The sequence below is a fragment of the Anabrus simplex genome, chromosome 1 (genome assembly GCF_040414725.1).
Source record: "Anabrus simplex isolate iqAnaSimp1 chromosome 1, ASM4041472v1, whole genome shotgun sequence".
NCBI lineage: Eukaryota > Metazoa > Arthropoda > Insecta > Orthoptera > Tettigoniidae > Anabrus > Anabrus simplex.
This window is the reverse complement of record NC_090265.1, coordinates 498735998-498749532: the sequence shown is the minus strand read 5'-3', so window position 1 is coordinate 498749532 and position 13535 is coordinate 498735998. Positions and strand designations below refer to the sequence as shown.

Genomic DNA, 13535 nt, shown 5'->3' with positions numbered 1-13535 from the left:
TGAAGGGGTAACTTTGCGCACTTTCACCTACTTTGGCGTGTCTACAGTTTGCTTCGTATCTGCTCGTATCTTCTATGTTTGAGCGGAATTGTAATTATTTTGTATTTGGCGTTTTAAGGAACGCCACAATATCACATAGCAGGCAGTGTGCGGAGAGGTAGAATCCGTGAACACTGGCAATGCTGACAGTTAGCGAAAAAGTGTGGCTTATAGCCTATAATCAATTAGTATGCACCAAATAATATTGTCAGTGCCGATGAAACTGCATTATTTGTTTGTTTTAGTTTTTTTAAATGCTGAGGCTAAACGGACTTATGGTTTTAAAGGAGAGAATTGCCAGCCGGGAAATGTTCTGTGTAGCTATGCAGTGCACACAGAAGCTAGAGACTTCCTTCCCCTGTCATAGGAAAGTTCGAAAATGTTTTAAGGGCGTCGGGCACTTTCCATACCAGTACAAGGCATCTAGAAATGCAGACAGTACAGTAATCCAAAAGATAAAGCATTTGCACAGGGGAGCCAGTATAATTTTTCCTCGTGTTTTTCTTCCTTTCATTGCGTGGAATTGTAATTATTTTGTATTTGGCGTTTTAAGGAACGCCACAATATCACGTAGCAGGCAGTGTGCGGAGAGGTAGAATTGATGACAATTGTTATTGTTTTATACAAGTGCATTATTTGAATAATGTATATGCACCTTGTTGGATAAATTTCTGAAATGGTGTTTTCCATGGCATTTGAAAAATTTAAACTGAGAATCAAGGCGATTGCATGCATTAATGGGTCTTAGAAGTGTCATGGCAGGAAATCGTACAAGTATAGTCACTGTACTGTTGTAATGTGGACGGAAGCGATAGATTTTCTTCCCTCGTCATAGGAAAGTTTGATAAGCCGCGAAGTCTTAAGGGCATCGGGTACTTTCCGTGCAAGCACAAGGCATCTAAAATGCATACAGTACAGTAATCCTATGAATAAAGCACTTGCACAGGGGAGCCTGTATAGATTTCTCCTCGTCTTTGAATCATGTTTTCTTTCTTTTGATTTCATTGCATGAGGTTATGTTTGCCGGTGAGTTATCCAAGTGTGTTATTTGAATACTATAAATGCACCTTGTTGGATACATTTTGGAAATAGTTTCTTTCCATGGCATTTGAGAGCTTAATTTGAGAGGTTAATTGCATGCAGTAATGGGTCTTAGAATATATTGTGACGCCGCAAGGGTTGGCGTTTCCGAAGTACATGTTGGCGGTTAATTCAAAGTTACGTAATTCAAAGTTTGATCTTTGCGTCCCAACGACTTCGAATTAATGAGGTTTTACTGTATGTTATAACAACTGCATATTGATGACAGTTTGATGATTTTACAAATAATCACCCTCACCATTCAGGTGCCTATCCTAATGAACAAGTTTCTCTGTACCCTCATCAAAGAAAGACATTGGTTGTTGGTAGAACCTCTCTTCCACAGCATGAACTGCTATCATTGGTGAAACGCATACCCTTCAACAGACCAAAGACATGATAAATGCATGGGAAGAGATCTGGGCCTGTTTTAATTCTGAAAACCCGATTCTAACCACCATTGGTCACTTACAGTAAACTTGTCTCTGGGGTATTTTGCTGTCCCAAATTCGATTTCTAACTTGATTGTAAAAGTTAGATTTCTTTGGGTCCTGATACGTATTTTCTGCTTAACTTGAAACTCTACTTGTAGGATTCCAGCAAAATATAGCAGATATTTTGGATTCAGGGGGTCAGATAGTCTGCATTGCTATTGACCTATCCAAGGCTTTTGACAGGGTAGATCATGGGAGAATACTGATGAAAATTAAAACTACTGAAATAGACAAAAGTGATCCAATGGGTGGCTAAATTTCTACAAAATAGATCTAAGAGAATAAGAGTAGATGAAGCTTTTTTTATTTTTATTTATGCGATCCTTTAATGATAAAGAGGGGGATGTTCCACAAGGTAGTATTACTGGACTTGTACGTTTCTTATATACCGGGTTACCCACTTGCCCCTTGCAGTCTAGTTTTATGTAACCAGCCACACTTCCTACAATTCTGAGAAATATTCGTCCCTTTGCCTAATCTGGGGTAATATAACGAGATGTGGTTATGGGCTAGAAGACAGCAGGAATCATGAGCACCTATTAATTCATTCTGGGTAGCCCACATTAGTGTCGTGCATTGTTCGAACTTGAGACGGGTAACCAAGACAGAACATCATGTGCCTGGCTGCATATATAACCAGTATCACGCATGAGTGGAACGTGTAAGCTAAAATGCCCAAGTTTGCTCCAATTCGTTCGATAGGTCATGTTCAGAGCGAAGCTTGCTGACTAGGCAGGATGTCCTTGCTTGCCTTACTGACTTTGCAAGCAATGTAGTTTTTTCCAGATATAGGGAATCCCTTGTTTACATACAACAAAGCCCGGGAATTCGGAGCTATAAAAGGGCGAAGGAATGGTTGAGTTACCCTTTTGTTTTGAGCTGAAGTTCACCATGGCACGTGAATCGACAGACTGCGTTATGGCTAAAATTTAAGGCAGTGAATATGAACTAATCAAGAGAGATGGGCTCAGTTCTGATGTTTGGAAGAGGTTCCTGCTTGTGGTCACCGCAGATAGTCAGCAGACAGGGTACGTTTCCTGTGAAATGTGCAATGCACTGTTAACGTATAAACCCGGTACAACTCATTTAAAAAGAAACACATTTGCAAATTTCACGTGGTAGCACGTGAAATTCATTAACCCTTTCTCGCCAAGTATTTCCCGACATTACAAAGCAAACCATAACTAGCGCGTCTGATTTCATGTGTGCCAAAGATTTCCGAAAGTATAACACTGTTGCCGGAGAAGGCATTAAAGAATTAGGGCAAGAACTGATTAATATCGGTGCTAATTTTGGAAAAGTTGATATTGTTGATGTGTTACCGCATCCTTCCACCGTCAGTATAAACGTCCAAGCAAAGGCAGATGAAATACGAAGCGAAATAATGCTGCTGATTATTTCTGCTATACACGACAAATGTTGCTCGGCTACTGCTGATATGTGGACTGACTAATACATCCAAACCCATTATCTGACGCTGACTACGCAATATATAGACAGAGAGTGGAAGCTGATCAGTAATGTGGTTTTTACTACAAAAGTTCCAAATACAAAGAAAACAAGCGCAAGTATAATTGAGGAAGTTCACGAAAGAATGTCCGAGTTAAACATTCCTCAGTGATTTTGAAGACATGTTTTTTGTAACAGATCAGGTTTCAAACATAAAGACAGCTTTCGAAGAACATAGACGTATGCCTTGTGATGCTGCACTGCTCACTTGAGCACGTATTCGATGACATGAGATTTCTTATGAAAGATGTTCCAGTATCTGCAAACACAATAAACGCCACAAAGACAGTAGTGAGGTACCTGCAAAAAGCGGTCTTGCTGCCCAGCTTCAAACAACGGTACAGCAAGAAGTAATGACGACGTGGAATAGTCTCTATATGATGTTACAGTCTGTTTTTAAGCAGGAGGAATACACGTGGTAGAACGTGAAATTTATTAACCATTTCTCCGACAGGAGTGATATTTACTACATTGTTTTTCAGTAATGCTTACCTATATGTACGAGGCCGCCCGAGTTCAGTATGTTATAGAATCACAGTCTAAAAATACGAGTTTAATTATTGACAGTTACATGCTCAGTCATAAGTCCACCATTGAGGCAAAAGCGAATGTTTCCATATATAAAGGTGCGCGAAACAAACAACAGAGTACGGCTAAACAAGAACGAGAGGAAGCGAGCACTTCTACCTGTGCCTGAAACAGCCCGTGAAGGAGCGAGTATGAAGGGGCAAGTTCGAACGAACATAGCTCGCTTCGCCTGTGAGAAGCGAGGCTCGGTCATAGCCATACTCGCCAAATATGAACCGAGCATAGAGCGTGTTTTGCACGACACTAACCCACATGAACCCGTGAAACAAGCACGGATAGAAAGAACCATTATGTTATAACAGATGCACAGACAGACCAGGAACAAGTATTATATTTAACATAACCTTAAGAAAAGGACTAGTTCATTTTTCTTCCATGGTCATACAGAATGCATGTCCGTAGTTGAGAATTAATTTATGCTATTGTTTGATGTTCTATAATTTTAAATGGCCATTAAATGAGATCTATATGGTTTATTCACATGAGAACACTGCAAACTTTCCCCAAACATTATATTTAACAATATTGTTACATAATGAAATGTTGCAGTCATTATAATGCTGTATGACGGTATCATTTTGCTAATGAACAAACAAATTATTTAACCATTTGTGTAGCTGATATAGATGTTAACTCCCACAGGGAACCTGAAATATGTGTCCCGAATGAGTAAATAATACCAATATAGTTGATGGACATTGTAAATTTTCCAGCTAACTCATTCTTGGTTGCCAGCGTTTCACCCCAGTGTGCTAAGTTGGGCTCATCAGTTGGTAAATAGCACACCCACCAAGACGCATGGCTAGTACATACTGTGGAGGCCACTGCGTAGGCTAGTTGGAGCCACCAGCAGTGCCAGTGCATTATGAGAAACTTAGTCTCATTACCAAACAATTGGTGCCTGCCTGGCCAACAGATAATATAGATGTTGATTCCCATAGATAGCCTGAAATATTTGTTCCGAATGAGTAAATTTATAATACCAATATAAATGGTCCGTTATTGGACATTATACATTTTCCAGCTAACTCATTCCTGGTTGCCAGCGTTTCGCCCCAGCGTGCTAAGTTGGGCTCATCAGTTAGTAAATAGCACACCCACCAAGATGCATGGCTAGTGCTACTGTGGAAGCCACTGCGTAGGCTAGTTGGAGCACACACATTTTTTGCAGACAACAACTTCATAACCTCTAAAAAAGATCCAGCTAATAAAATACAAAGAGACCTAAAAACCATCATTAAGAATGTTTCGTTTCTGATAATGACGTTGAAAAACCCAAAATGATTATTATGAATACAAAGCTTCCCACAGCAAAAGCGCTACCCAAGATCCATAAAGCAGACATCCCCATAAGACCTATTATCAATTTCAGAAACAGTCCGACCTATGACGCATCTCGGTTCATTCACAAATTCCTCAAGTCAAGCCAATACATCAGTAAAGAACTCTATAGAATTTTGCAACAAGATTAAACACGTTAATTTATCCAAACACCACATTCTTCATTCTTATGATATTACTAACATGTATGCCAATGTTCCCGATAATAACACCGTACAATTGATCAAGAACAATCTTTCCAAATTCAGCAATTTAAGTATAGGTGAAATAGATGAATTTATTCGGATTCTGAAGTTAACATTAAACAATTTCTTCCCTTTCAACAATGGCATCTACCAACAGATATGTCTTCCCGTGGGGTCACCAGTTTCAGGAATCCTTGCGGATATCTACATCAATCATTTAGAGCATTCTCACGTCATTGGTAAGATTAACGGCATTCAACACTGAACATGCTTTGTAGATGACAAGTTTGTCATTTTAGACTCCCGCGTTACTAACAGCAACACAGTACTTGAACTTCTCAACTCCATTGACCCACATATAAAATTCACCATAGCGTCAGAAAACAATAATGCCCTTAATTACCTGAACTTAACCATCATGCGCAACAGCAACAACACTTTATTCTTCAATATATACAAGAAACCCACCCACACCATCAATACTGTCCATCAAACCTCTGTGCACCCAGACATACATAAAAAGCAGCTTACAATAGCATGGTACTCAGAGCATTAACTGTTCCTTTATCTCACAAGAATTACAGAAAATAAATTAATACTATTTACAGTATTGCAGAACACAATGGTTTCAGTAGAAACTTCGTCAGCAGAATCATCAATAGATATAAGAGCAGGCCCAAGACTACCCTAGAAAAAGATTCCACTTCTGAAGACAAGTTTTCCACATTCACTTTCAATAGTAGTAGCATTTACCAAATTTCTAATATTTTTGAAAAACACAACATCAAAATAGCATATAGAACCTCCCACACCAACTCCAAACTCATTTTCAATCTACACACTGTCAACAATAACAATAACAACATTAATAATAAATATTTGAACTCCGGAGTTTACAAATTAGAATGCCAATCCTGTAATTCCAGCTATATTAGTTAAACAGACCGCAATTTGGTCATAAGATACGCCGAACATTGCAACGCTCTCAAATATAATAGTTTTTCAGCTATGAGTGAACATCATAAAGCATCCAGCCATGAATACACTTCAATAGATAAAGATCTTAGATAAAGATCTTAAGATCTTGCATTATGAGCAAAAAGGCACCTTGCTCAATGTTCTCGAGAGCATCCACATCGATTTAGATCAGTTTATGAACCCCTCTCACAATTTAAATGAAGTCAACAAAAAAAAAAGCACATTCTACTTGAAACATTCATTCCATATATTTGTCAGAACTTCCATAATATAAAAAAAAAACACCTCCATCTCTCCAACTAATCACCACTCCCCCCTCCCCACTCTCTCCCCATAGGCCCTGCACCACCCCTTCCCCCTCTGTTCCTTCCATCCTCACAAACACAGTTGAGCCAACAATAGACTCGATCGTGCGAATAAGACCGTTACTTTGAGAAGGCCAGGCCATTTGAGAGGACAACCACCTTCTAAACACTGTAAGTTTAAAGCTTTCTTTACACCCATTTCACACTTTTTATTAGCCGAAGTTTCTCACACAACCTCATTTTTTTCCCATTACAGATTGGAACTTCATTGACAGTTCTCACTAGGCCACTTACAGTTTACCATGCATCTGTCATCTCTTCTAACACAGTCTCTCAGTTTTATTTCGTGGCCCTTCCGACCTTTTATAATAAGGCAAACCAACCAGCCAATATTATAAAACAATAATGAAGAATGGGACCGCTAGATTGAGAAGACATTGAGAATGCTGCTGTTGTAAAGTTTTAAATTTCATCAGCGTATTTCCATCACTCGTCATAGGCATTTCGCCCGCACATTATCTCAGGCTTGGTTTCTCAAACTTTTTCGCTCCCGTTCCCCTCCTAGCCATTCGATGTGAAAGTGTTTCCACAAAGACAGACTTTTGACCTGAATTTTCGACATAGTGATTTCATCCTGTTTTGAATTGTTATAAAACCAATATTTTGCAAACTAGGAGGTCCGCAACCTCACTATGTGCACTTATTGTTCATTTCCATCTGTATAATTTGTTTTCATTTCTTTTCTTCTTAGGTTAACACAGTTTTAAGTTTCAATTATGTTTTGTATTAACCCCTGTTTCTACTGTATTTTATCGCAGCGAGTTTTTTCTTTTACTCCACATGTTGATGTAAATATTGTATATTGTTGCCAATTTTGTTTCCGTCATGTCTCTCTTTTGCTTTTTCATTTGTTTCTTCATTTATGTATTTTGGCTTTTTTTAGCTTGTATTATGTAAACTATTTCAACCCCTCCCCCTTTTTCTCACTGAAGATGGCTCAAACAAGCCGAAACATGTTTGAATTTAATTACTCCATCTAATGTTGGAATATATGATGTATTGAATAGGGGGATACACTCAATTATTTACCTTTGTAAAGTGAAAACCGTCAATACGGAATGATTCTAATATCTTGTAACAGAATGTTGGTGTCTCATGTATTTTACACGAGAAATTATCTAGAAGTTGTAAAATTAAATTGCCTGGAATTGGTGAAAGGTATAAACCAGTAAGCATTGAAGTTCTTCACAGATCCACTTAGTATTAGATCTACTGTATGTATATCCTAGCAGATAGCAGAATGCTATATATATTTAACTGTCACCAATCTTATTCTGTTACAGGTTAAAGATATAGATCCAGAGTACTTATATGTAGTGAAAATTGTTCCTAGACGGGATTTGTATGATACAGTTGTGCCAGTGGAAAAACTCCAGCCCCTCTGGTATTTTGTCCGCCATCACTTTCTGAAGAGAAGAAATAGAGTTATTCCAGACTTGGAGTAAGTATAATGTGTCCATTACAGCATGCAGTTCTTGTTACCTGACATCTGTTTATGATTAACCAGTGATATAGTGCTGAAGTTCCCTCTCCACCGTGTTCCTTGGTTGGTCTTTTTTTTACTTTTAGTAACATAAGGCAGTTATTTCTGTAGTTAGTTTTGGTTATTTTAAAAACACACTTCTTGTCAGCAGAGCAGAAATAGTACATAGTAGAACATCGAGAAAGGTAAGACAGAAAGAGATGACAAAGTGAATGAATTATAGGAAGATCCTGTAAAGAGAATGGAATTCAGCAAAGACTGAAAATAGAAGAACAAGACCGAAGTACAGGAAAAGAAAAACAATTTAAGAAAGTGGGTACTTATAAAGAGAAGATAAAACGAAAACTATTTACTCAGGAGTTAAGAAAAGGTCTGAAGCTGTTATATAATATTATGAAGAATAGGAAGTGTCTGATTTTTACTACCTTGTATCATATTTGACTTCTGACTGTAGTACCTTAACAGATAAGCAACAGAGGGCCAGTGCCACTCGAATGTAATAGGGACAAGTTACAGGTTTTTTCTTGTGACAGGCAAATTGCTTGTTTACCTCAAGTTAAATTTGCAAGACCATAGACCTGTGCTGCTATATGGGACAGAATATTGGCAAATTACCAGAATACAGAAACAGAAAGCCCATGCAGCTGAAATGAGGATGCTACTTTTGTCACTCAGTCGTAGTAATAATAATAATAATAATAATAATAATAATAATAATAATAATAATAAAAACAACAATAAATGTTCCGAGTTGTCAGCAGAGAAATGGCGTGGAATGACATTAGTAGACGAATGAGTTTGAGTGGCGTCTTTTAAAGTAGGAAAGATCACAATATGAAGATAAAGTTGGAATACAAGAGGACAAATTGGGGCAAATATTCATTGATAGGAAGGGGAGTTAGGGATTGGAATAACTTACCAAGGGAGATGTTCAGTAAATTTCCAATGTCATTGAAATCATTTAAGAAAAGGCTAGGAAAACAACAGATAGGGAATCTGCCACCTGGGCGACTGCCCTAAATGCAGATCAGGATTGATTGATTGATTGATTGATTGATTGATTGATTGATTGATTTGACATTATCAGTATTTTATTCTGAACTATCGTATTATTTGTGTTTTATTTTTGTATTTATGTTCAGAGTCTGTTCTCACTATCATAAACTATACAGATTAGCAAGTTCCCCCCCTTGATCTTGATGGTGAAGTATTTCTCTTGTCTTGTTATAACAGGGAAAGGACCCTTATAAATGGGTTCTAAGGGTTTTGTGACCCTGTCAGAGTGAGCGAGAGAGAGTGAGTGAGAGAGAGAGTGAGTGAGTGTGTGTATGTCTCTCTCTCGTTATCTTCTTAAATTACATCCAGACCGTAAAACAAACAAGAGTATTACAGATTCAGTATCACAACTGTAAGGAATGCATTTTCAACTGAACCTTTCCACAATGTAGTCTATCATTGTCATTAAGAAGCAGAACACCTGTAGGTCAAAGGTGTCTTTCAGCCTTGTCAGCTTCACTCTACCTGGTGGGATTCACCATTCTAACATGAAGGAAGACCAACAACCCTTCTTCATCCTAAAGCACCATTAGGAGGATTTTGCTGGCAGACAGGATAGCTTTGAACTAATTCTTGGCAAAGGAATTGCTTTACTTTTCTTTTTGACCAGTGAACTGTGGTTTTTCTACTACATAGAAGGGTGTATTTTCTCTGGGGTGTGATGGTAGACCCAGTTCTCATTTTCTTATCACAGTGCAAGGCACACATTGTTTGCCTTCCTGCTTGTGATACTGGAGATGTTGTAAACTGTATTTGTGATCAGAAGTCAGTTGCTGCGATACCTACCATAATGCCAGTTTGTGGTAATCCAAGATGTTGCAGTTTGTGATAAACTCAAGCACATTAGATCTTCATTGCTAATGCAATGTATATTCCCAATCACCAATTTGTTGGGATGAATTGTGGAATGTGCATGTTCACCTCTGCTTGTCTGTTTGCCTGGATGGCACTGTTAACACCATCGCCAAACCATATACTCGTAAGATTACACCGTACACCTGTTCTAGCTGCATATGGATTTCTATACCACCCTTTCTCCATGATATTTCCTGGTGGACAGCCACCTGGACGTTAACTTTAATCATAATCTGTGGTGCACCTCTGCTCTGCTTGTCATCTAGACTTACATAGTATGAGGATGCTCTGTACAAACATCGCCTACGTCTGCTTCTCCAGTAGCAAGGACTCTTTGAGATCATGTGACGTTGTGTGAAATAGACAAATGTCTTGGAACTATACACAGTATAATTTGACCATACATATACACCCCGTCATTGAGGGCTATCAACCTCACCCTCAATATTTCCTTTCATCTTAATGCTTCCAAGTGACCATTCCTGCAAATTTTTCTTCATATCCATAATCGTCTTCATTATTTTCCTGATGATGAGGGACTAGAGACTACATTGTTTTGCAGCAATTATGACAGCAACCATCACCAGTTAGTTCTGTACTATGATGACTGAACATTATTTCCACGTCAGTGATGCTCGCCTTTTATGGACTTAATAATAAAAATCTAAATTCATGAATATCTCCAGTATTATATATAGCTCATACAGTAAACATATCAGATAAAAATTTTCTGTTATTATTATTATTATTATTATTATTATTATTATTATTATTATTATTATTATTATTATTATTATTATTATTATTATTTACTGTATTTGGAAGTTTGTGAAAAATATAATAATAGCAAATACTGTATTGCCATTATTCCTTGCACAGTATAAATACATGAAACATAAAATGTGCAAATTGAAATTATATTTTGCACAACTTTTATTATGTGCACAGTGTTTCATTACAGCTAATATTGATGCAGAAATTTGAAATTTTTCCTTCCTATTTTGTCCCCTTTAATAATGCTGTGCCACTGTATACTAATCAGACAGTGTATATATCTCTGAACTTAAAACTTAAACACCATGTTTCGAGAAATTCTGTTCAGACGCTTTCCCATGATGTCGAGACAGACAGAAATTGAACTGAACCTGTTTTTAATTTTATACCTAATCCAAGATAAATACAAAGTATGGAGAAGAAATGTTAAGTGTACAAACAAAATTATGATTTTATTTAAAAATATATTTTCACTTACAAATAACTTTTAAACTAGCAGTAAAAATGTGGTTATTGAGCTATTTTAAAGGAGAGAAAGGGATATACCATATTCAGAACTTTAAATTAATTCCATAATTTTCATTTTAATAACACTGACATTTTAAAGTATAATCCTGTAGTTCATCACTGGAAGCTTACAATTACATATAAAGATCTTGTTAGATTGTCTTGTGATTTTATTTCAGGCGCTGGATACCTGGATGTGGTTCTCGACTGGTGTTGCAAGGTATGAATATATTTACACAGTTTGGGGATTTAACACCTGAAGAAGTACTTTCATTGTTCCACGAATTCTCCAGTTGGCCAGAATATCCACATAGTCCTTTCCTTGCATCAATGGAGACAATGTTTCTCAAAATGGAGCAGTCAGCTGAAGATGTTGAGAAAGATATTGCTGAAAGTGATATAGACAATTTGCAGTCGAGTAATGCAGAAGAGGATGCAGAATCTGCAACATCCAATTGCATATTACCAGAAAGAATGTAGCTTTTCTTGTATGTGTAGTTAATTTATAACTGTTTTAAATAAATGAATTTGTCAGTATTTTCATTTAATCAGTTGATCATCGGTTCATTAAACTAATATTGTCATCTGCATTTATAGGAATTAATTTGAATTACCCTTCTGCTTACACAGTTCTTCAGACTCTGACGTCACAATCAAATATAAATAAGTTGAAAGCATGAAACTAAGTTTGTAGTTCTGAGGGTCAGTTGTTTAGAGTTACCAACTAAAAATTTTCAAATGCTGGACATTCATTCATTTATTTGGCTTCCATAGACTGTACAACGACATATTTTGAAATATGCCAACAGTATAGGAGTTGTCGAGTGATTTCCTAAAACTAACAATAATATATGCTCTTTTTAAATAAAAAAAGAAAGCCTGATGGTTTCAATCTCTACTAAAATCAAAGATTAAACAGAACAGAAAACTTGCTTACAGTTCAATTAGGTACCTTAAATCATGCAACTCAAGGAAAAGCAGGCAGAGGATGGGGTCAGTACATTGTATGCTAGCAATTGAGCATCAAGACACAGTTGTTTATTAGAGTGTCACGTAGCGGACTCATGTAACAATAGTGTAGTGTCTGCTTGTGCATTATAATATGAAAGAACACAATAATTATAAAATATATTACTTCACTATGTTCTATTTTTTTTCCCCTTAATGTTTTGAACAAAAGATAGGTAACTAGTATACTTTTCTTTCTTTCTTTCTTTCTTTCTTTCTTTCTTTCTTTCTTTCTTTCTTTCTTTCTTTCTTTTCCAGCTGGAGATTGCCCCTGCAGACAAAGTATACAAAAAGATTGTATGTTGCTGTATTAAAAAGTTTGGGAGATATGGTTCTTCAGGATATGGATGGAATATTTCAAGGCAGTCACTGCAATTTCTTCTATTAATGCCTGATTGATATTAAATGATATTAAATGATTTGCAGAACTGGATGAAAAAGAGAGGAATGGTTCCTCTAATCATCATCATCATCATCTGTTTACCCTCCAGGTTCGGTTTTTCCCTCGGACTTAGCGAGGGATCCCACCTCTACCGCCTCAAGGGCAGTGTCCTGGAGCTTCAGACTCTTGGTCGGGGGATCCAACTGGGGAGTATGACCAGTACCTCGCCCAGGCGGCCTCACCTGCTATGCTGAACAGGGACCTTGTGGAGGGATGGGAAGATTGGAAGGGATAGGCAAGGAAGAGGGAAGGAAGCGGCCGTGGCCTTAAGTTAGGTACCATCCCGGCATTCGCCTGGAGGAGAAGTGGGAAACCACGGAAAACCACTTCCAGGATGGCTGAGGTGGGAATCGAACCCACCTCTACTCATTTGACCTCCCGAGGCTGAGTGGACCCCGTTCCAGCCCTCATACCACTTTTCAAAATTTCGTGGCAGAGCCGGGAATCGAACCCGGGCCTCCGGGGGTGGCAGCTAATCACGCTAACCACTACACCACAGAGGCGGACATGGTTCCTCTAATGCCAACCATTAATGCTATGACTTTGATGTCATCCAGCTGGTATTCATGTTGCATACCTGCCAACTTTCCCAATTTAGGCGGGTGACTCCCGATTTTCGACAGTTTTTCCCGCCTCCCGATTGTTCTAATATTTCTCCCGATTTTAACTTATTTTAGTGAACTTTAATCATTTGTTTTCAAATCCCACCATTTCAGCTTTGTACGCAAGTGGCCGAAGTTCTTTGCTCATTGGCCTCTTTGAAATGAAAAATATTGACGTTTATTAATACGAGAAATGCGCACGAATGTGCGATGTTTATTGAAACCTGTG

At 37.7% G+C, this 13535-nt stretch overlaps 1 protein-coding gene across 1 annotated transcript in view; it reads left to right on the top strand.

Annotated features, from left to right (window-relative positions):
• Nucleotides 1-11791, top strand: part of mtTFB2 (mitochondrial transcription factor B2) — an 89421-nt gene extending 77630 nt beyond the window's left edge. Inside the window, exons 6-7 of the mRNA XM_067135359.2 lie at nt 7863-8020; nt 11434-11791. Of these exons, the coding sequence (XP_066991460.2) occupies nt 7863-8020; nt 11434-11734 (459 nt within the window). The 3' untranslated portion in view covers nt 11735-11791. The remainder of the gene's footprint in view (nt 1-7862; nt 8021-11433) is intronic.
• Nucleotides 11792-13535: the final 1744 nt, after the last annotated feature.